We start from the raw sequence: 22,942 nt of genomic DNA on the forward strand, positions 1-22,942 counted from the left end.
AGAACTTGCCATACTTTGCTGTGGTCGACACAGTCAAAGGCTTTTGCATAGTCAATGAAGCAGAAGTTGATGTCTTTCTGGAACTCTCTAGCTTTCTCCATAATCCAGCGCATGTTTGCAATTTGGTCTCTGGTTCCTCTGCCTCTTCGAAATCCAGCTTGCACTTCTGGGATTTCTCGGTCCACATACTGCTTGAGCCTTCCTTGTAGAATTTTAAACATAACCTTGCTAGCGTGTGAAATGAGTGCGATTGTGCGGTAGTTGGAGCATTTTTTGGCACTGCCCTTCTTTGGGATTGGGATGTAGACCGATTTCTCCAATCCTCTGGCCACTGCTGAGTTTTCCAAATTTGCTGGCATATTGAGTGTAGCACCTTGACAGCATCATCTTTTAAAATTTTAAATAGTTCAGCTGGAATACCATCACTTCCACTGGCCTTGTTATTTGCAGTGCTTTCTAAGGCCCATTTGACTTCACTCTCCAGGATGTCTGGCTCAAGGTCAGCAACCCCACTACCTGGGGTGTACGAGACATCCATATCTTTCTGGTATAATTCCACTCTGTATCCATAGCCCTCCCTGTATTTGCCCAATCCTCCTTGAAAGCCGTCCAATTCGTTGTCGACCCCTGCCTCCTGTAGCAGGGAGTTCCAAAGTTTAGCTGTGCACTGTTATGAAAAAATGACTTCCTTTTACCTGTCCTCACTGAAACCTCTATGGCGCCATCTAAGCCAGGAATCCCCAAACTCGGCCCTCCAGATGTTTTGGGACTACAATTCCCATCATCCCTGACGACTGGTCCTGTTAGCTAGGGATGATGGGAGTTGTAGTCCCAAGAACATCTGGAGGGTTGAGTTTGGGGGTGCCTGATCTAACCCATGCGTAGGCAACCTAAGGCCCGGGGGCCGGATCCGGCCCAATCGCCTTCTCAGTCCAGCCCGCGGATGGTCCGGGAATCAGCGTGTTTTTACATGAGTCGAATGCATGCTTTTATTTAAAATGCATCTCTGGGTTATTTGTGGGGCATAGGAATTCGTTCATTCCCCCCCCCCCAAAAAAATAAAGTCCGGCCCCCCACAAGGTCTGAGGGACAGTGGACCGGCCCCCTGCTGAAAAAGTTTGCTGGCCCTGATTTCACCCCCTGCAGCAAAGCAAGAATCCCTGACAGACAGCCACTTCCTTTTAAAAACCTCCAATGGTTATAGAGGGTTGAAAGGGACCCCCAGAGGTCATTCAGCCCAACCCCATGCAATGTAGGCATCGTAGCTAAAGAATCCCTGACAGACAGCCGTCCGACCTCTGTTCAAAAGCTTCCAATGAAGGCGATCCCACCGCTACCCTCTTAAGGTTATATAATTCCAGGGTTGACAGGGGCCCCCAGAGGTCATCCAGCCCCACCCGCTGCAGCAATACGGGGATCGCAGCGGAAGGATCCCGGATCACAGCGGCCATCCAACCAGCAAGGATCCTTCTCACATCCTCTTGTCTCTCCCTCTCGCCCCGCAGCCTGCCCGGCGGGGATGTTCAAGCCCTCTCAGGGCGAGGGCTTTTGCCAGAGCTGCCCGGCCTTCAGCCAATCAAACGCCCCGGGATCCAGCGGATGCCCCTGCCGCAACGGATTCTACCGGACGGAGAAGGACCCTGTGACGAAGCCGTGTGCTAGTAAGTAATGTCAGAGGCAGAGGCGGGGGAGAGTGGGTCGGCGGGACCCGGGTTCCGGTTCCGGGGGCTAGTATTTGACCTATGGAGCTTTTGGTGACTCGGGACCCCCAGCACCTCACGGACTGGCTCCCCCTACGTGAACCAACCTGGATGCTGTGATCTTTGTGTGCTCCCCCCATGGGAGGTCTGGAGTGTGGCAGCACGAGGACGGGGCCTTTTCGGTGGTGGCCCCTTCTTTTGCGGTGTTCTCCCCAGGAATGATGCCCTGGCACCATCTTTAGGCACCAGGCAGAGGTTCCTTTTCCAACTGGACTTTTAGTGATCTGTGCGTAGGATGTCTTTACCCTGCCTTTTAAAAATAGGATTTCTCGCCATGCGCCATGTACTCGCACTCGACCGCTTCATTCTGCAGAACTGGCGCTGCTACAGGTGCGGCCGACTGCCTGTCCTGCATCTGGAAGAAATTGATATTTTGGTGTGGAACTGTTTTTGGCGCCTGCTAAAAGCAGCGATGTAGAATGGCACTAGATGTTTTGTCTGTAGTTTATTGCTGTTTCTCATCTTTCAAATGGTTTTAGGAGTTCCTTTTACATATAACTTATCCTTTTACTGTCTCTCGGGCTTTAAAAACGAAAACCAAACAAGTGGTATTGAAATTTTGGGTGTTTTGTTGGTTTTAATGTGTTTTGCTTCTTTGTTGAAAGTTCCTTTCGGTGGGGTGAAAGGGAAAAGGCGGAAAAAAGACAAACGAGTTTAATAAAAAATAAAACAATCGAAAGCAGCTGGAGGGCAGCAGGTTGATAGAAGAGTTGGATGGGATCCCCAAAGGTCATCCAGACGAACCCCCCGCGATGCAGGAATCTCAGCTAGATCATCCCTGGCAGATGGACACCTGACCTCTGCTTGAAAACCTCCAAGGAAGAGAGTCCATTCCGCTGCCAAACAGCTCTTGTTAAGAGAAAGGGGCACCCAGGGGTCATCTAGCCCAACCCGCCTTCAGTGTAGAGGGTTCAAGTTTGCTTTGTTTGGAGTAAGGCTGTCCTGGGGTAGGTCAGGGTCCCCCCATCCTGACCGTTGCCTCTTTCCCTCCCTCCCTCCCCTCCCCGCAGAAGGCCCGTCCAAGCCCCGCAGCCCCGAGGCCAAGATCAACGGCTCGGTGGCCGTCCTGAAGTGGAGCGAGCCCCTCGAGAACGGCGGCCGCGACGACGTGGCCTACCACGTCACCTGCTCCGAGTGCCCCGAGAAGCAGCCGTGCCGGCCCTGCTCCCGCCTGGCTTACGCCCCCCGGTCCAGGGGCCTGTGGGAGCGCTCGGTCACCGTGGAGGGGCTACAGCCCTACATCAACTACCTCTTCCGGATCCAGGCCGTCAACGGCGTCTCCGAGATGAGCCACAACCCGCCGGCCTCGGAGTCCATCAACGTCACCACCAACAAGGATGGTCAGTCGCTCCTGCAGCCGGACCAGTGCAGGAATACTTTATTAGTATATTGCCTGTTAGCTGCCCTGAGCCCGGCCTTGGCTGGGGAGGGCGGGGTATAAATAAAAATTATTATTATTATTATTATTATTATTATTATTATTATTAATACCCCGCCCATCTGATTGCGGGTTCCCAGCCACTCTGGGCGGCTCCCAACAGAATGTTAAAAACACGATAAAACATCATACATTAAAAGCTTCCCCAAACAGGGCTGCCTTCAGATGTCTTCTAAAAGTCAGATAGTTGTTTATTTCCTTGACATCTGAAGGGAGGGCGTTCCACAGGGCGGGCGCCACCACCGAGAAGGCCCTCTGCCTGGTTCCCTGTGACTTGTCTTCTCGCAGGGAGGGAACCACCAGAAGGCCCTCGGAGCTGGACCTCAGTGTCAGGGCAGAACAATGGGGGTGGAGGCGCTCCTTCAGGTATACTGGGCCGAAGCCGTTTAGGACTTTCAAGGTCAGCACCAACACTTTGAATTGTGCTCGGAAACGTACTGGGAGCCAGTGTAGGTCTTTCAAGACTGGTGTTATATGGTCTCCCAGTCACCAGTCTATCTGCCGCATTCTGGATTAGTTGTAGTTTCCAGGTCACCTTCAAAGGTAGCCCCACGTAGAGCGCATTGCAGTAGTCCAAGCAGGAGATAACCAGAGCATGCACCACTCTGGCAAGACAGTCTGTGGGCAGGGAGGGTCTCATCCTGTGTACCAGATGGGGCTGGTAGACAGCTGCCCTGAACACAGAACTGACCTGCGCCTCCATGGACAGCAGTGAGTCCAGAATGACTCCCAGGCTGGTCTTTCAGGGGCACAGTTACCCCATTCAGGACCCTGTCCCCCCAAAACAGTACTTCTGTCTTGTCAGGATTCAACCTCAATCTGTTAGCCGCCATCCATCCTCCAACCGCTTCCAGACACTCACACAGGACCTTCACTGCCCTCACTGGTTCCGATTTGAAAGAGAGGTAGAGCTGGGTATCATCCGCAGACTGATGAACACCCAGCCCAAACCTCCTGATGATCTCTCCCAGTGGCTGCATGTAGATGTTGAAGAGCATGGGAGAGAGGACAGAACCCTGAGGCACCCCACAAGTGAGAGCCCAGGGGTCTGAACACTCATCCCCCCCCACCACGTTCTGGACACGGCCCAGGAGGAAGGAGCGGAACCACTGTAGGACAGTGCCCCCAGCTCCCAGCCCCTCAAGACGGTCCAGAAGGATGTTATGGCCGATGGTGTCAAAGGCTTCTGTTGCTGGACCCAAGCCGGATGGGAGCTGTAGGTTTGGGTTCCAGTGCTACGTGTGAGAGAGACCGCCTCCTAGGGGCAGCCACATCACCCATGGCTCACTCAGCCCCCTATTTTCTCTCCCCACAGTCCCCCAGCCCGTCTCCGAAATCCAGCAAACATCCTCCAGCTCCAGCGCCGTCACTTTGACTTGGCCTCCCGTCCAGCCTCCCACCGGGAGCATCCTGGACTACGAAGTCAAGTATTACGAGAAGGTGAGCAGAAGAGGGGGGAGAGACGTCGTAAGGGACCTCCAGGGGCCATCCAGCCCGACCCCCTGCGGCGTGGAGTGGGGTGTTGGAAAAGGAGCAGTTTTCCGGTGCCCCTTCACCACCCCTTTCCTTCCCATGCAGAGCGGCGGGGGCACCATGTTTGTGAAGACGTCGGAGAACCAGGTGACGCTGAACGGCTTGCGGCGAGGGGCGATGTACGGGGTCCAAGTCCGCGCCCGCTCAGAGGCCGGGTACGGCACGTTTGGGCCCGAGAAGGCCTTCCAGACCCAGGGAATGGGTGAGTAAGAGCTCTTAATATTATCCTGTGTTTCTTTCCCATTAGGATAAATAAATCAATCCTTCGCCTTCCCTTTCTTTTCTTTTTTGTCTTTTTAACTTTCTTCTTATGTTTTTTCTTCTGTATTGAATTTTTCCATACTTACCTTCGTTGTAAATGTTCATTTACGTCTGTGTTTTAAACCAATAAAGATTTACCGGGGGGGGGGGGGATAAATCGAGCACATGGGAGGGGTGCATATCTGACTAGAGGCTGGTGGGAGTTTCTGTCCAAAATGGCTGCGGGATGGTTGGGGCGGATTGGGAACTGAAATATACTCGGAATCGAGAGTGGATTTCATGCTCTTTATTCAGCTCATAGTGGTGAGGAGGAATGGAAGTTCCCCCAGAATGTCTGCTTTATATACGTTATTTACACAATGGGCCCCACGTGATTGGCTAATTCCGGGATTCTCCTGTAGGCCAATCAGGTTGCGGATTCACTTCCACCTGGAGGTGGATTGGGTGGCTCCTGCAGACCAATCATACTGCTGCATTGTTCTAGGACCAATCAGACTGCTGCATTCTGAATCCTATTGTTCTAGGACCAATCAGACGGCTGCATTCTGAATCCTATTGTTCTAGGACCAATCAGATGGCTGCATTCTGAATCCTATTGTTCTAGGACCAATCAGACTGCTGCATTCTGGACCCTATTGTTCTAGGACCAATCAGACTGCTGCATTCTGGATCCTATTGTTCTAGGACCAATCAGACGGCTGCATTCTGAATCCTATTGTTCTAGGTCCAATCAGACTGCTGCATTCTGAATCCTATTGTTCTAGGACCAATCAGACAGCTGCATTCTGAATCCTATTGTTCTAGGACCAATCAGACTGCTGCATTCTGGATCCAATTGTTCTAGGACCAATCAGACTGCTGCATTCTGGATCCTACTCAACTCAGTACATAACAGGAACAGTACTCCAGAATGCCTTACGTAACAGCAGGCAGACCAGTCATGTCCCCAGGCCCGGTTTAAAAGGCCAAGTCCTGGCTCTAGAGAAGTCTTTCCGCCTGCCACCTAAAGATATGTTATAATGTAATAGCGTTTTGCGAAGGTGTCAGGCGAGGCTTCCCGGGGAGAGCATCTCACAGAGGGAACGACAGTAAAAAACATAAAAAATGTTTAGTCGTGTCCGCCTCTTCGTGCCCCCCTGGACCAGAGCACGCCAGGCACTCCTGTCTTCCACTGCCTCCCGCAGTTTGGTCAGACTCATGCTGGCAGCTTCGAGAACACTGTCCCACCATCTCGTCCTCCGTCGTCCCCTTCCCCTTGTGCCCTCCATCTTTCCCAACACCAGGGTCTTTTCCAGGGAGTCTTCTCTTCTCATGAGGCGGCCAAAGTCTTGGAGCCTCAGCTTCAGGATCTGTCCTTCCAGTGAGCACTCAGGGCTGATTTCCTTCCGAATGGAGAGGTCTGATCTTCTTGCAGTCCATGGGACTCTCAAGAGTCTCCTCCAGCACCAGAATTCAAAAGCTTCCATTCTTCGGCCATCAGCCTTCTTTATGGTCCAGCTCTCACTTTCATACATCACTACTGGGAGAACCATAGCTTTAAATCAAATCAAATTTAAGTCAAATCATAAGGAGCTTAAAAACAGAAGAATTAAATGATGTCAAAATGCATCTAAATTGTTTCTCACGTTGCATTTTAATGATGTAACGCGCCCTGGGTGCTCAGTAAATCATCATAATTCCGATAAATCTCTCCCTGCTCTTCCATCCCCCGTAGAGTCGGGAAGCAGCACGGAGAAGCTGGCCCTCATTGTGGGAACAGCGGCATTGGGGACGCTCCTGGTCCTGGCCGTGATCATTGTGGCCATCGTCTGCTTCCGGTAAGGTGCCGCGTCCCAGAGCTGGCCGAGGGGATGTGATTAACCGGAGGTTGTGGAAGGGGCTAAATGGATAGCTGGAGGGCTGATGGGAAACGTACCGTATTTTTCGCACCATAGGACGCACCTTGTTTTAGAGGGGGGAGAACAAGGGGAAAAAATTCTTCCGCTCTCTGCCCAGCGCCCCTTCAGCGAAGCGGCAGGAAGCGTTGCACAGAGAGTGGGAGAATTTTCCCCCTCTTGTTTTCCTGCTCTAAAACAAGGTGCCGTTTAAGGTGCGTTCAGGCGGCTACGTTGGAAGCCTGGAGAGCGAGAGGGGTCAGTATGCACCGACCCCTCTCGCTCTCCAGGCTTCTGGTTCCTTTCGACCTGCTCTTTGGGGCTGGCGGGGGGAAGCCCACCACCAGCCCCAAAGAGCAGGTCAGGGAGCAGTGGCCATAGCCGCGCCTCACCTCTCCAGCCGGGAGAGGGTCGCGGGGGGCTGCTTTAGACCCTCTCCCAGCTGGAGAGGTGACGCGCAGCTATGGAGGCTCCTGCCATAGCCGCACGTTACCTCTCCAGCCGGGAGAGGGCTGCGGGGCTATGGTGTTTTCGCTCCATAGGACGCACACACATTTCCCCTTCCTATAGAGCGAAAAATACGGTAGTTCAAAATGGCCACGGGGAGGATGGGAGCTGCAGTCTGGCGCTGGAGGGGCAGAGCACAAAGGAAATTCAAAGAGTGATTGACGTGGGGGAGGAGCTAAAGGGAGGGATAGTGGGTGGAGCCGCCGAGTTGGCCATGACGCCATCTTGTTTCCTCCCTCTGGCAGCCGCCAGGGGTCGTCCAGGTCACGGGAGCAAGAATACTCCGACAAGCCTGGGCAGTACCTGATTGGACACGGTGAGTGAGCGGAGGCGGGGCGACCGTGGTGATGTCGGTGGGAGGAGCCTGGGTGGTGGGAGGAGCTAAGGCAGAAAGGCCCACAAGGGGTGGCATGTTTGGGTTAGTCCATTGCCAGCTCCGAAAGCAAAAATTCCTGACGTGCCCTGGTTTTTGGATGGAAAAATGGCGTCTGGGGGGGAGTTTTGCTGAATTAGCAAAATGTCAAGGGAAACTCGGATGGGTGGCAACATGATGGGAAAAGCGGAGGAAGCAACTCCCAAATCTAAAAATCACTTTTCAAAAGGTCAACAATTTGGGTTTGTCCCCCCCCCCCAAAAAAAATGCTCAATGACTCTGTGGACATCAGGAAATATGGCAACCCTACGAAAGGGGTATTTTTTTAAAGCCCTATACGGCCTAGGATCCTTGTATCCACGGGACAGCCTCTTGTGGTATGTCCCACGGAGGACCTTACGGTCTTCAGACAAAAACATCTTGGAGGTCCCGGGCCACAGGGAGGTTAGGCTGGCCTCAAGCAGAGCCAGGGCTTTTTCGGCTGTGGCCCCGATCTGGTGGAACGCTCTGTCCCAAGAGACCAGGGCCCTGCGGGACTTGACATCTCTCCGCAGGGCCTGCAAGACAGAGCTGTTCCGCCAGGCCTTTGGCCAGGGCACAGTGCGACCCCCTCGTTCGGTAATCCTTGCAGAACTCTAGCCCAATGGTTGCCATCAATTTGATTTTGAATTGATTTTAAAATGAATTGATTTTAGAATGCTGTGTTACTTTTTTTGGTTCTAGCTGCTCTGAGCCCGGCTTCGGCTGGGGAGGGCAGGATGTAAATAATTTTTTATTATTATTATTATTATTATTATTATTATTATTATTATTATTATTATTATGGTTCCTCCTCTCTCCAGGCACCAAGGTCTACATCGACCCTTTCACCTACGAAGACCCGAATGAGGCTGTTCGTGAGTTTGCCAAAGAGATTGACGTCTCGTACGTCAAAATCGAGGAGGTCATAGGCGCAGGTAAGGACCGACACCTTAGGTTACAGCGGGTTGGGCTGAATGACCTTTGGGTGTCCCGACCCTTCTATGATTCTAAGTTGCAGGCGGTAGTAGTTTTGACCTTCACCTAACTGGGTCTGGCTCCTGCATCGGGGCCAGGTTTCCTCCCCACTTCCCCGCGAAAGCCCGGCAGGGGCATAGTTGTCAACCGTCCCTTATTTGGCGTGAAACTCCCTTATCCCAGCGCTGTGTCCCGCTGCTGTCCCTTATTGATGATGTCCCTTAAATTTCCCGGGTTTCAAAGGAAGCAGCTCCTCTCCCTCCCTCCCTCCCTGCCGGCCAGGGAGGAGGGAGGCTCCAGCTGTGTTGCTTGGCTGCATTGCTCACCCAATAAGGAGTCTGAGAACGACTGGGGGGTGGAGCTTGCATGCCTTGTGCCGATCAAATCGGCCGCCTTGCCTGGGGACTTGCCTTTGCTCAGCGCTTCCCAGCGGAGAGGAGACGGTGGTTTTCCTTGCTGCATCCCCTTTGCCGGGTTGCTGCACTGTGGGAACCACCACTTGAGGCTTCGTTTGGCTGCTGGCTGGGCTTTCTGCCTTTGGCTCGGAGGGGCTCAAAATTCGAACATACCTGTGGCCTGAAAATCCCTTATTTTGGCTGCTGATCCCTTATTTTCGAGGCTGCTGGTCCCTTATTTTCAAATCTGTAAGTTGACAGCTAAGGGCGGGGGATCCCCGCCTGAACGGATCCCGACCTCCCTGCTCCCTCTCCTGGGTCTCTCTTCCCGCAGGCGAGTTTGGGGAGGTTTGCCGCGGCCTCCTGAAAGTGCCCGGGAAGAAGGAGATCTACGTGGCCATCAAGACCCTGAAAGGCGGCTACACTGAGAAGCAGCGGCGGGAGTTCCTCAGCGAGGCCAGCATTATGGGGCAGTTTGAGCACCCCAATATTATCCGCCTGGACGGGGTCATCACAAACAGCGTCCCCGTCATGATCGTCACCGAGTTCATGGAGAACGGAGCGCTGGACTCCTTCCTCCGGGTAAGGAGGGAGGCAGGAGCCAAGAGAGGGCTGGGGGGTGCAGGCCAGAGGGGGTAGGGGTCCTCCCGTTATTTGTAATAAGAAAAGCTCGGGAGACTTTTGCCCATCCTCACCTTAATAATAATAATTTATTATTTATACCCCGCCCATCTGGCTGAGTTTCCCCAGCCACTCTGGGCGGCTCCCAATCAAATGTTAAAAACAGCACAGCATCAAATATTATAAACTTCCCTGAACAGGGCTGCCTTCAGATGTCTTTTAAAGATAGGATAGCTGCTTAGTTCCTTCACATCTGAAGGGAGGGCGTTCCACAGGGTGGGCGCCACCACTGAGAAGACCCTCTGCCTGGTTCCCTGTAACCTCAATTTTCGCAATGAGGGAACCGCCAGAATGCCCTAGGCCCTAACACCTGAAGGCAGCCCTGTTTAAAGGTAAAGGGACCCCTGACCATTAGGTCCAGTCGTGGCCGACTCTGGGGTTGCGGCGCTCATCTTGCTTTACTGGCCGAGGGAGCCGGCGTACAGCTTCCGGGTCATGTGGCCAGCATGACTAAGCCGCTTCTGGCGAACCAGAGCAGCGCACGGAAACGCCGTTTACCTTCCCGCCAGAGCCGTACCTATTTATCTACTTGCACTGGTGTGCTTTCGAACTGCTAGGTGGGCAGGAGCTGGGACCGAGCAACGGGAGCTCACCCCGTTGCGGGGATTTGAACCGCCAACCTTCTGATCAGCAAGCCCTAGGCTCTGTGGTTTAACCCACAGCGCCACCCGCGTCCCAGCCCTGTTTAGGGAAGCTTTTAATGTTTGATGCATTACGATATTTTAATATTTTGTTGGAGGCCGCCCAGAGTGGCTGGGGAAGATGGGCGGGGTATAAATAATAAATTATCATCATCATTATTACTGCAATCTCAACGGAGGCTTTTTCGCACGAATTCCCCAATTCATTGAATTAATTTATCACTTCTGTTGGCTGCATCAACTCCGAGCGACTGACAATATCTTAACGAAACACATGCAGACATGAGAAGCATACATTCACACACGTAGACAAGGAAAGCATATATAATAGATATAATTATTTTTGCTTCATACGCAAAATGGTCCATATGTTTTGGACCAAGGGCGGGCGGGTGGGTCGTCGAAAACATCTGGAGAGAGCCAGGTTGGGGAAGGCCTTGAGTCGACGAAGGGTTAAGTTTCCACTGGGCTGGGTGGCTCCCCTAACGCAGCCTTTCTCAATCTGGAGGGGTCCCCGGATGTCGGGACTACAACTCCCATCATCCACTGGCCGCGCACGCTAGGGATGATGGGCGTTGTAGTCCACCAACGTCCCATGGCTGAGAAAGGCTGCCTGTAACTGTTCCTAAGGCTCCTCCCCTGTCTTGCTTTTCCGCAGCTGAACGACGGGCAGTTCACCCCCATCCAGCTGGTGGGAATGTTGCGGGGGATCGCGTCCGGCATGCGCTACCTCTCTGACATGAGCTACGTCCACCGGGATTTAGCCGCCCGCAACATCCTGGTCAACAGCAACTTGGTCTGCAAAGTCTCTGATTTCGGCCTGTCTCGCTTTCTCGAAGAGAATTCCTCCGACCCCACCTACACCAGTTCGCTGGTACGGAAAATTGGTTTTATGTTTTCCCCGCTCTCAGTGGTATTCTATTCTATTCGGTTCTGTTCTTGATTTGTTTCGTAAAATGTATATACCGCTCGATTGCAGAAGGAAGGTATATACCGCTCGATTGCAGAAGGGGGTGGAGTTGAAGAAAAAGTAGCTTGATTTAATTTTTTTAGATTTAATTTTTGTTGTTGAAATACTGTAAAATGCAAAAATGGAAACATAATTTAAAAAAAAAAATCATGTAGAAAGTTAACCCCACAGTAGAACAGAGCAAACCAAATTTAAACACAGGCTTTCTGAAAAAAGGTAAAGGGACCCCTGACCGTTAGGTCCAGTCGTGACCGACTCTGGGGTTGCGGCGCTCATCTCGCTTTATTGGCCGAGCAGGACTAAGCCGCTTCTGCCGAACCAGAGCAGCACACGGAAACGCCGTTTACCTTCCCGCTGGAGTGGTACCTATTTATCTACTTGCACTTTGATGTGCTTTCAAACTGCTAGGTTGGCAGGAGCAGGGACCGAGCAACGGGAGCTCACCCCGTCGCGGGGATTCGAACCGCTGACCTTCTGATCGGCAAGTCCAGGGCTCTGTTGTTTAACCCACAGCGCCACCCGCGTCCTTAGGGCTGCCTAAATGAGAATGCCTTTGGCAGGCGTAGAAACAAAACAGTGAGGGTACCTGCCCAATGTCAATAGGCAGGGAGTTCCAAAGATTGAGTTCTTACAGACGTAGATGAGTTCTCATGTGGCACCTTTAGCAGGGCTGGTTCCCCAGATCTCAGCAGTCAAAGGGGCGCATGTGGGATCAGGTAGCCTTGTAGGTGAAGTTCTTAAGGGCTTTGCGTAATAGTAGTTACACCTTGAACACGGAACGGCTTTGGTCCAGCACAGTGAGATACAGGGCCAAGCGGAGATTCGAACCTGGGTCTCTCTCAGGTCCTGGTCCACCACTTAAGCTCTGCATCTCACGAGGAACCCAGGCATCCTGGGAGACGAGATGAGGGCCAGCGCCTGGGGTGTCTGTGTGTCAGAAGCCTCTGCCGCGCTCCTCTTCTTCCATTGGTCGATCCTCCTGATCTCTTCTCCTCAGGGCGGGAAGATCCCAATCCGGTGGACAGCCCCGGAAGCCATCGCCTTCCGCAAGTTCACCTCCGCCAGCGACGTCTGGAGCTACGGGATCGTCATGTGGGAAGTCATGTCGTTCGGGGAGAGGCCATATTGGGACATGTCAAACCAAGATGTGAGTGCCTCCCCTGCCCTCATCCAGCCTCTCCTCATGCCTTTCAGATGTTTTGGCCTACAGCTCCCATCAGCCCCCAGCCAAGGCGGCCATTTTGGCCTACAGCTCCCATCAGCCCCCAGCCAGCGCGGCCATTTTGGCCTACAGCTCCCATCAGCCCCCAGCCAGCGCGGCCATTTTGGCCTACAGCTCCCATCAGCCCCCAGCCAAGGCGGCCATTTTGGCCTACAGCTCCCATCAGCCCCCAGCCAAGGCGGCCATTTTGGCCTACAGCTCCCATCAGCCCCCAGCCAGCGCGGCCATTTTGGCCTACAGCTCCCATCAGCCCCCAGCCAGCCGGGCCATTTTGGCCTACAGCTCCCATCAGCCCCCAGCCAGCCGGGCCATTTTGGCCTACAACTCCCATCAGCCCCCAGCCAGCCGGGCCATTTTGGCCTACAACTCCCATCAGCCCCCAGCCAGCCGGGCCATTTTGGCCTACAACTCCCATCAGCCCCAGCCAGCCGGGCCATTTTGGCCTACAACTCCCATCAGCCCCCAGCCAGCGCGGCCATTTTGGCCTACAGCTCCCATCAGCCCCCAGCCAGCGCTGCCATTTTGGCCTACAGCTCCCATCAGCCCCCAGCCAGCGTGGCCATTTTGGCCTACAGCTCCCATCAGCCCCCAGCCAGTGCGGCCATTTTGGCCTACAGCTCCCATCAGCCCCTAGCCAGCGCGGCCATTTTGGCCTACAGCTCCCATCAGCCCCCAGCCAGCCGGGCCATTTTGGCCTACAACTCCCATCAGCCCCCAGCCAGCCGGGCCATTTTGGCCTACAGCTCCCATCAGCCCCCAGCCAGTGTGGCCATTTTGACCTCCAGCTCCCATCAGCCCCCAGCCAGGGCGGCCATTTTGGCTTACAGCTCCCATCAGCCCCCAGCCAGGGCGGCCATTTTGGCCTACAGCTCCCATCAGCCCCTGGGCAGAGCAGCCATTTTGGCCTACAGCTCCTATCAGCCCCCAGCCAGGGCGGCCATTTTGGCCTACAGCTCCCATCAGCCCCCAGCCAAGGCGGCCATTTTGGCCTACAGCTCCCATCAGCCCCCAGCCAGGGCGGCCATTTTGGGCTGTGGCTGGTTGGAGCCTGATGGGAGTTGTAGACCCTGCTTTTGAAACCTCTTATCGGCTTACAGATAAGCAACCTCTCCCACATTTTTTTCTCAGCCCGCCACCCCCCATTTTATTTTCTGATGATCCTCTTGTCGGATGGCCCTCTGTTGTTGTTTTTAAGCTGAGGTTCATGCGTGGGGTTGGACTAGATGTCCTTCAGGGACCCCCTCCCATGATTCTGTGATTCTGCCCCCCAGGTGATAAACGCTATCGAGCAAGACTACCGGCTCCCGCCCCCTACGGACTGCCCCACTTCGCTGCACCAGCTAATGCTGGACTGCTGGCAGAAGGACCGCAACACCCGGCCCCGATTCGCCCAGATCGTCAACTCCTTGGACAAGCTGATCCGGAACCCGGCCAGCCTCAAGATCGTCTCGCGGGGGAACGGAGGGTGAGTCCGGATGAGGCCCCTGCCCTCCTCCCGCTGGGCAAGTGATTTGACCCCCCCCTGTCCCGGGTCCAACGCTCTAACCACTACACCACCGCTGCCTCCCCAAGGAAATAGCTTCCAACCAGGAGATGCCATTGAGGATTGAACCCGGGACCTTCCGCTCATGAGGCAAAGGCTCTGCCATTAAGCTTCAGCCCTTCTCTAGGACTGAATGTGGGTTTGGGGGACCCATATCTTGGGGTTTGCGAACACAGTCAGATTTCAGAGATGGCTGCCCCGGGAGAATTGACCATTGCAGAATCATAGAGTTGGAAGGTACAGGCAACTCCCCATTTACACAAGGTCAAGGCATAATAATAGTAATTTATTATTTATACCCCGCCCATCTGGCTGGGTTTCCCCAGCCACTCTGGGCGGCTTCCAACCAAATGTTAAAAACAATACAGCATTGGACATTAAAAACTTCCCTAAACAGGGCCGCCTTCAGTTTTCTTTTAAAAGTAAAACACAGTGGTACCTCGGGATGCGAACAGGATCCGTTCCAGAGCTTCATTCGCATCCCAAACAGAATGTAAGACACAACAGCGCGTCTCTGTGTGCGCGAGTTGCTTTTCGCCGCTTCCGCACATGCGTGTCATGTAATTTTTGACCACCTGCGCATGCGCGAGTGGCGAAACCCGGAGGTAATGCGCTCCGTTACCTCCGGGTCGCCACAGAGCGCAACACAAAAGTGCTCAGCTTGAAGCGTATTTATCACGAGGTATGACTGTAGTTGTTTATTGCCTCGACATCTGGTGGGAGGGCGTTCCACAGGGCGGGCGCCACCACCGAGAAGGCCCTCTGCCTGTGTCCCTGTAACTTCGCTTCTCGCAGGGAGAGAACCGCCAGAAGGCCCTCGGAGCTGGACCCAGGTGTCCGGGGTGGAGACGCTCCTTCAGGTCTACTGGGCCTTTGAGGCCGTTTAGGGCTTTCAAGGTCAGCACCAACACTTTGAATTGTGCTCGGAAATGTGCATCACCTCGAACCCAGAACGGGCACAGAAAGGGACAGAAATGGGGTCTAGCAATCCCACCGGCATTTGAGGTTTTCCAAAGGGTTTTCTGAGGGTTTCCAGATGTTGTTTGCAAGCTTTTCCCATGGCGTTCCCAATCCACGCGATTTCACATGCCTCGGAACATAACCCCCACGTAAATGAGAGAGTTCCCTGATTGCTTGTTTTTCAGCCACTTATTTTTTCGCGGTTTCCCATCATTTTTAACAAATCGTGGCGCAAATCAGTGCAAATTTAATACGGATTTAAAGGCTGACTTCCGTGAGTCTGTGGCTTCTGTCTCCCTCACCTTCACCACCGTAACCCTACTGAAACGGCTCCTCTGCTCTCTCTCTCTCTCTCCTTCCGCCCCCCATAATCTCAGGCCGTCCCACCCCCTCCTGGACCAGCGCCTGCCCCATTACTCCTCCTTCGCGTCCATCGGCGACTGGCTCCGGGCTATCAAGATGGGGCGCTACGAAGAGAATTTTGCCGGCGCCGGGTTCAACTCCTTCGAGCTGGTCAGCCAACTCTCCACCGAGTGAGTGAACCTGCGGGGCAAGGAGGGTCCCAAGACCCTTGGGTGTGGGGGAGACGGGGCAGCGAGTTCGAGGTAGGGGTGGTAATGCCGCGCTGAAATCGCATCTGTGGTTCCCGCACGACGGGGTTGGACTAGATGACCGCATGGGGTCCCTTCCAACCGTGGTGACTCCTCTCTCCTCCTCTCTTGGCTTTCCCTCTCCAGAGACCTCCTCCGGATCGGCGTGACGTTGGCCGGACATCAGAAGAAAATCTTGTCCAGCATTCAGAACATGCGTGTTCAGAGCAAGTCCGGCTCGTCTTTGGGACCCTACTGACCACAGAGGAAGGAAACGGTCCGAAATTATTGCGTTTTGACCGCTCTTCCCCCTCCTCAATCAAACGGTGACGATTGTGGCCTCTTGGCTTGGGACATCATCTGCCTCCCTCCTTCCTGCTCGTCTCTCTTATTTTTCAGTTTTGGAACAGCGTATTCCGTGGGGAATAATTCGGCTTTCTTTCTCCCCCGCCGCGTATCCTCTCATCCTTTGGCACGGAAAAGGATGGAAAGATAATTTAACTGTTCAAGCGCGATGAGGATAGTCCTTTTTTTGCCAGTCGAGTCGCCACGAACGGCCGCTCCCGGGTCAAGGAGTCGCTTTCGGTACCCGCCGGGCCGCTTTTCAAGATGGCCGACCGCAGCGGCAACAAAGATGGCCGACAAACCCCCAGCGTCTTCCGTCCCTGCCGTTTTGGCGCCTTCTTGTGACCTTCCGTGGTTCCGAAACTTCTGAACGTTGGAAAAGCCAAAGATGGCCTCCCGCCGGCCAAGTTTCCCAGACCGCGGTTCGCGCCGCAAAATGGCCGCCCTCCCACTGTCTTCCGGAGCGGCTGGCCTGTTTGTTGGAGGTTGCAGGGTGGCCGCCTGGTTGGGAGGAATGAGGTGGCCGCTGAGGGAAATGAAATTCCTTTGCCACCTGGCCTTCAAGATGGCCACTCCCTTCTGCTTGGTGGCAACGTTTTCAAAATGGAGGCTGTTGGATCTCTGTCTTTCTGCCATTTTGGGGTGTGTTTTAAAAACTTTGGCCCACCATGGTGCTGTATGGAGGATTGGTGTGGGATGATCACCAGAGGCCTTATACAATTTGTCGTCCGTCCTTTTGGGGTGACGGGGAGGGTGGCCGCCCGTTGTCTACCGATTTCTAGAAATGGGGAGCCTTACTTGAATCTAAATGGACATAATCCATTATAATAAAGGGACGAGGGTCAAGGTTTCTGCACACTTTGATGTGCAGCCCCTGACTCTCCACGTCCCGAAAGCCAAAGAGGGACTGTCATTGGCATGCCGCGGGCAGTGCCGCATTCGCCAGAGTGCAACTTGTCGCCACATCCACGCAAAGCTGGAGGGAAACGGCAGCTGTGTAGTGATGTCATCAGGAGCAGGAGTGATGTCATCTCCGCCTGCCGAATCTGAGCTTTCAAGGACGCACATGCCACAGAGAAGGGTTAAACCGCCGCATTGAAATAACCATATGACAATCAGAAGACTGCACTTTCTGATGATGTCACTGTGATGATGTCACAGGAGGGGAAAGCGAAGCTTTTTGCTCTGGGATATCTCAAGCTGCCTTTTTATGGCTTTCGCCACTCGAGACCAATAATACCCTGGAGACTGTTAGGGATGTCCCGGGCACTGGACTGTGATGTCATCGTGGTGCGAGAGCAAGACCGTTCTCTCTGTGACATCATCTCCGTGTGACTGCAGGTGTCGGGAGAACCGGTGGCCGGTTTCGCTCTCTTAATGACATCGAAACAAAGTGCCTCCAGATAAAATGTGGGCGCTGAGAGGTGATGTCACGGGAACAGACCTGTGATGTCGTTACAAAGCGCTTCTCCTTTTGTATCATTTTGTTAACCTTCATATTGAAGGTGGTGATTTTCCTTTTTATTAAAAAAACAAAAAGTATATGAAACCGAGGGGAATATTACTGCCTGGGTTGGTTGGTTGGTTGGGTGTGTGTGTGTGGAGTGGAACGGGGGACAGAAATTGTCTTGGGGGGGGCAGAATTTGATGCTCCAATTATACCCCTTCTCCCTTATTTTCTGGAACAGAAACAGTCAAAGGTTCCACCGCCCAGCGTCCCAGGGATGCCAAATTTAAAGCATGGGGTTCCAGATTCCACATCAGTTGGGATTTCCCTTCCCACGTCTACCTAGAATCGCAAACTTTCGTTTTGTCTCCCAGCAGGAAGTGTGGCTATTTATCCTCCGCAAAATAGTCTTAATCCAGGCATAGGCAAACTCGGCCCTCCAGATGTTTTGGGACGACAACTCCCATCATCCCTAGCTAACAGGACCGGTGGTCAGGGATGATGGGAGTTGTAGTCCCAAAACATCTGGAGGGCCGAGTTTGCCTATGCCTGGTCTAGACCTCTTTTGGCAGCTAAGACAGACTGGCAAGGCATTAAAAGACCTTTTGCAGTCTGCCCAGGTTATGGGGCTGGATCCGCTCCTCAACCCTCGTTATGATCGTCAGAAAGAGAAAAGTCTCATCCTAACCCACCCCATGGAAGCGACACATTATTAGCTCTGGTTTGGGGCGTTGAGAGTCCACAGGGCACCAGGTTGGGGAAGACTGGCTGAATCGAACTGCCATATGGAAGAGCAGTCTATCTGAATATCTGCTGGAACCTAGGAAGAGCCTGCCTTTCACAGTGGCCAACCAGAGTTATAGAGAGATTTTTGTTGTTGAGTCGTTTAGTCGTGTCCGCCTCTTTGTGACCCCCTGGACCAGAGCACGCCAGGCCCTCCTATCTTCCACTGCCTCCCACAGTTTGGTCAGACTCATGCCCGTAGCTTCAAGAACACTGTCCCACCATCTCGTCCTCCGTTGTCCCCTTCTCCTTGTGCCCTCCATCTTTCCCAACATCAGGGTCTTTTCCAGGGAGTCTTCTCTTCTCATGAGGTGGCCAAAGTATTGGAGCCTCAGCTTCAGGATCTGTCCTTCCAGTGAGCACTCAGGGCTGATTTCCTTCAGAATGGAGAGGTTGGATCTTCTTGCAGTCCATGGGACTCTCCAGAGTCTCCTCCAGCACCAGAATTCAAAAGCATCCATTCTTTGGCCATCAGCCTTCTTGATGGTCCAGCTCTCACTTCCATACATCACTCCTGGGAAAACCAGAGCTTGAACTATACGGACCTTTGTCGGCAAGGTGATGTCTCTGCTTTTCAAGATGCTGTCTAGGTTTGTCATTGCTTTTCTCCCAAGAATCAGGCGTCTTTTAATTTCGTGGCTGCTGTCACCATCTGCAGTGATCATGGAGCCCAAGAAAGTAAAATCTCTCACTCACTCATATAGAGATATATATACTTATTTGACTTCTATACTGCCCTTCACCCTGGCACCACAGGATGGTAAGGGAATCCCACCAGCGGGATCCGAGTGCGAGAGTGACCGTCTCCCCTCCTGTCCCTCCTGTGGTTTCCGGCAATTGGTACTCTAAAGCATTGTTACCTCTGACTGTGGAGCCATCGCTAGGCCTCTCCTCCTACATGGATTTGTCTAGACCTCTTTTAAAGCCATCTAGGCCAGTGGCCGTCACTGCCTCCTGCAACAGGGAGTTCCATAGGTTAACTGCACCCGGTGTAGCTACATTTGGGGAGCTAGCAGGAGAGAGGGCTGTTGCCTTCAGGAACGGCTCGTGGGCTTTCCAGAGACAGCGGTTGCTGTGCCGGATGAGGCCCGTTTGGTCAAATCCTGCTTAACTTTCTGACCGTAAGAGCCGTTCGACGGTGGAATAGTCTCGGGGAGGTTTGTAGGATCTCTCCTTCCTCAGAGGTTTTTAAGCAGATGGCCGTCTGTCATGGATGCTATAATAATAATAATAATAATAATAATAATAATAATAATAATAATAATAATTTATTATTTATACCCCGCCCATCTGGCTGAGTTTCCCCAGATGTCTTCAGATGTCTTCTGAATGTCAGAGGTAGTTGTTTATCTCTTTGACATCTGATGGGAGGGTGTTCCACAGGGAGGGCGCCACCACCGAGAAGGCCCTCTGCCTGGTTCTCTGTGACTTGGCTTCTCACAGGGAGGGAACCGCCAGAAGGCCCTCGGAGCTGGACCCAGGTGTCCGGGGTGGAGACACTCCTTCAGGTCTACTGGGCCTTTGAGGCCGTTTAGAGCTTTCAAGTTCATCACCAACACTTTGAATTGTGCTCGGAAACGTCCTGGGAGCCAATGCAGATCTCTCAGGACCAGTGGTATGTGGTCTCCCAGTCCCCAGTCTGGCTGCCGCATTCTGGATTAGTTGTAGTTTCCGGGTCACCTTCAAAGGTAGCCCCACGTAGAGCGCATGGCAGTAGTCCAAGCAGGAGATAACCAGAGCATGCACCACTCTGGCCAGACAGTCTGTGGGCAGGGAGGGTCTTAGCCTAGTAGTTGAGATTGCGGCCTTGCACGGGGTTGGTCTAGATGACCCTCAGGGACCCCTCCAGTTCCACGATTTTTGGAACTCTCCGTCCAAGCTGGACCCAGAGTTCCTGGATCCTTCGCACCGCTCCGGAGCGGGAGAGAGAGCAAGTAAAGGAAAAGGGAGAACGTTCCACACCCAAAATAGCAGGAAGCGTGGAAGGAAACTGACTGGGCAGAAATCCATTGAGAAGACTCCTTTTTTCCAGGGAAGGGAAGCCACAGGTCAGATTCCTTGTGCAGAGAGACAATGGGGAAGAGGATGGGGGTTAATGGCTTGCTTGATTTATCGGCCTTCCGCGGGCCAAGCCCATGTTGATCCCATGCAACTGGCTCCCACTCGAAGGACCTAAACTGCTTTTTTGGGGGGACTGGGGTGTGTGTGTGTGTCCCGGAAGCCCAACCCAAGAGGGAGGCAGATCTGAAATGTGGCAGAGACGTGAGGATTGTGCAAATTCGGGAACTCCCGACTGCAAAGGCAGCCACATTCCTTCTGGAAGATTCAGTCCAGAGGGACCCTTTCAAAATAATATTGGAAGGTTTCAGCGTCCACTAAGGCCTATGCCTGCAGCCCAACCCAGTTTAAGCCAGAATGTGCATTCTGCAAATGGATTTGAAAACCTTGCACCCGGGTTTTTTGTCTTTTTTTGCTCGGATTGGTAGCACCGGTTACCAGCAGGTTCTCAAAACTCCAGTTCCCAGAAGTCTCTTAAATGGGGCTGAGGAGCAATAACAATGAGACTTTAAGGCAGGGGCCAGCAAATTTCAGCAAGGGGCCGGTCCACTGTCCTTCAGACCTTGTGTGGGGGGCCGGATGATTTTATTTGGGGGGGAGATGAACAAATTCCTATGCCCCACAAATAACCCAGTGATGCATTTTAAATAAAAGAACACATTTTACTCATGTAAAAAACACGATTTAGAAGGTGATTGGGCCGAATTTGGCCTCCAGGCCTTTGTTGGCCGACCCACGCTTTAAGGCAATGATCCGCTATCCGGTTACCCTAGATGCAAACCCCACTGAACTTAAGCATTTGCTTCCGAGTAATTTCAGGGACGCACGTGGCGCTGTGGTCTAAACCACAGAGCTTAGGACTTGCCGATCAGAAGGTCAGCAGTTCGAATCCCTGCAATGACGGGGTGAGCTCCCGTTGCTCAGTCCCTGCTCCTGCCAACCTAGCAGTTCGAAAGCACGTCAAAGTGCAAGTAGATAAATAGGTACCGCTCCGGCGGGAAGGGAAACGGCGTTTCCATGCACTGCTCTGGTTCGCCAGAAGCGGCTTAGTCATGCTGGCCACATGACCCGGAAGCTGTACGCCGGCTCCCTTGGCCAATAAAGCGAGATGAGCGCCGCAACCCCAGAGCTGGCCACGACTAGATCTAATGGTCAGGGTCCCTTTTACCTAATTTCAGTCAGTGGAGCACAAGAATCTCGGGGTTGTGGATTCAAGCTCCACATTGGGTGAAAGATTCCTGCATTGCAGCGGGTTGGGCTGAATGACCCTCGGGGTCCCTCCCACTTGTCTATGATTTGTTGGCGTCTAGGACAACACGGCCAAGCACTTCCCATCTATAATTTACTTCCAATCCTTACGATAACTTGCAAGGCAGGAGCAGGGACCGTGTGTGGCTCTGCAGATTTATGGAATCCTAGAATTGTGGCCGAAGAATTGTGGCCGAAGAATGGATGCTTTTGAATTCTGGTGCTGGAGGAGACTCTTGAGAGTCCCATGGACTGCAAGAAGATCAAACCTCTCCAGTCGGAAGGAAATCAGCCCTGAGTGCTCCCTGGAAGGACAGATCCTGAAGCTGAGGCTCCAAGACTTTGGCCCCCTCATGAGAAGAGAAGACTCCCTGGGAAAGACCCTGATGTTGGGAAAGACGGAGGGCACAAGGAGAAGGAGACGACGAGATGGTGGGACAGTGTTCTCGAAGCTACCAGCATGAGTTTGACCAAACTGCGGGAGGCAGTGGAGGACAGAAGTGCCTGGCGTGCTCTGGTCCAGGGGGTCACGAAGAGCTGGACGCCACTAAACGATTAAACAACAACAACAAGAATTGTGGCATTGGAAGAGACGCAAAGGGGCATCTTGTCCAATCTCCTGCAGTGCAGGAATGAAAGCTATCGATCGCATTTCTGTAATGCTTTCCCTTCAAATTAATCCCCAAGTGGAACTTCCTGGGATCATCCAGTTGGCTCTGGCCATTATGACTATATTATCGCATGGCTCATTTTGCAAAGACTCCCGGTTCTTCCCAAAGGCCCACGCAGAATGCAGCTGCCACAAAAACTCGTCCACCCAGTGCAAATTTCTCCTGGGTTCGATATGGTGCCCCTTGCTGAGTAGAAGTGTCCACGTTGCACACAGGGCTCCTTTCACACATGCAGTTTGAGGTAACCTTCAGACTCCTTTCTGAAGCGTTTTGCAAAGAGGCGCCTGGAGAGAGAGGGTGTCTGTTGTTTTCCCCTCTCTACTGTAGTAAGAAAAACAAACCACAAACCCAAGTCAAGAGAAGGGAGGCCACAGGTTTCAAAGAGGAACAGCGACCCCGTGTGGCCTTGTTGAGCTGTGCCGCCCCTGGAAATCTGTAAACCTTTGTGGAAAGTAAAGGTAAAGGGACCCCTGACCATTAGGTCCAGTCGTGGCCGACTCTGGGGTTGCGGCACTCATCTCGCTTTACTGGCCAAGAGAGCCGGCGTACAGCTTCCGGGTCATGTGGCCAGCAGGACTAAGCCGCTTCTGGCGAACCAGATTAGCGCACGGAAACGCCGTTTACCTTCCCGCCAGAGTGGTACCTA

At 53.2% G+C, this 22,942-nt stretch overlaps 1 protein-coding gene and 1 long non-coding RNA gene across 3 annotated transcripts in view; one reads left to right on the forward strand and one right to left on the reverse strand.

Annotated features, from left to right (window-relative positions):
- Positions 1 to 17,447, forward strand: part of EPHB4 (EPH receptor B4) — a 51,901-nt gene extending 34,454 nt beyond the window's left edge. For both annotated transcript variants that reach the window (XM_081886745.1, XM_081886746.1), the window contains 13 exons: positions 1,506 to 1,661; positions 2,771 to 3,100; positions 4,514 to 4,638; positions 4,777 to 4,933; positions 6,707 to 6,809; positions 7,619 to 7,689; positions 8,589 to 8,702; positions 9,472 to 9,719; positions 11,118 to 11,333; positions 12,427 to 12,576; positions 13,923 to 14,116; positions 15,532 to 15,687; positions 15,892 to 17,447. In XM_081886745.1, coding sequence (XP_081742871.1) covers positions 1,506 to 1,661; positions 2,771 to 3,100; positions 4,514 to 4,638; positions 4,777 to 4,933; positions 6,707 to 6,809; positions 7,619 to 7,689; positions 8,589 to 8,702; positions 9,472 to 9,719; positions 11,118 to 11,333; positions 12,427 to 12,576; positions 13,923 to 14,116; positions 15,532 to 15,687; positions 15,892 to 16,003 — 2,132 coding nt within the window. In that variant the 3' untranslated portion in view covers positions 16,004 to 17,447. The remainder of the gene's footprint in view (positions 1 to 1,505; positions 1,662 to 2,770; positions 3,101 to 4,513; positions 4,639 to 4,776; positions 4,934 to 6,706; positions 6,810 to 7,618; positions 7,690 to 8,588; positions 8,703 to 9,471; positions 9,720 to 11,117; positions 11,334 to 12,426; positions 12,577 to 13,922; positions 14,117 to 15,531; positions 15,688 to 15,891) is intronic.
- Positions 1 to 22,942, reverse strand: part of LOC309355952 — a 100,798-nt gene that overhangs the window by 5,457 nt on the left and 72,399 nt on the right. The window lies entirely within an intron of this gene.

This window comes from Podarcis melisellensis (assembly GCF_964234715.1).
Source record: "Podarcis melisellensis genome assembly, chromosome: 13".
Lineage (NCBI taxonomy): Eukaryota > Metazoa > Chordata > Lepidosauria > Squamata > Lacertidae > Podarcis > Podarcis melisellensis.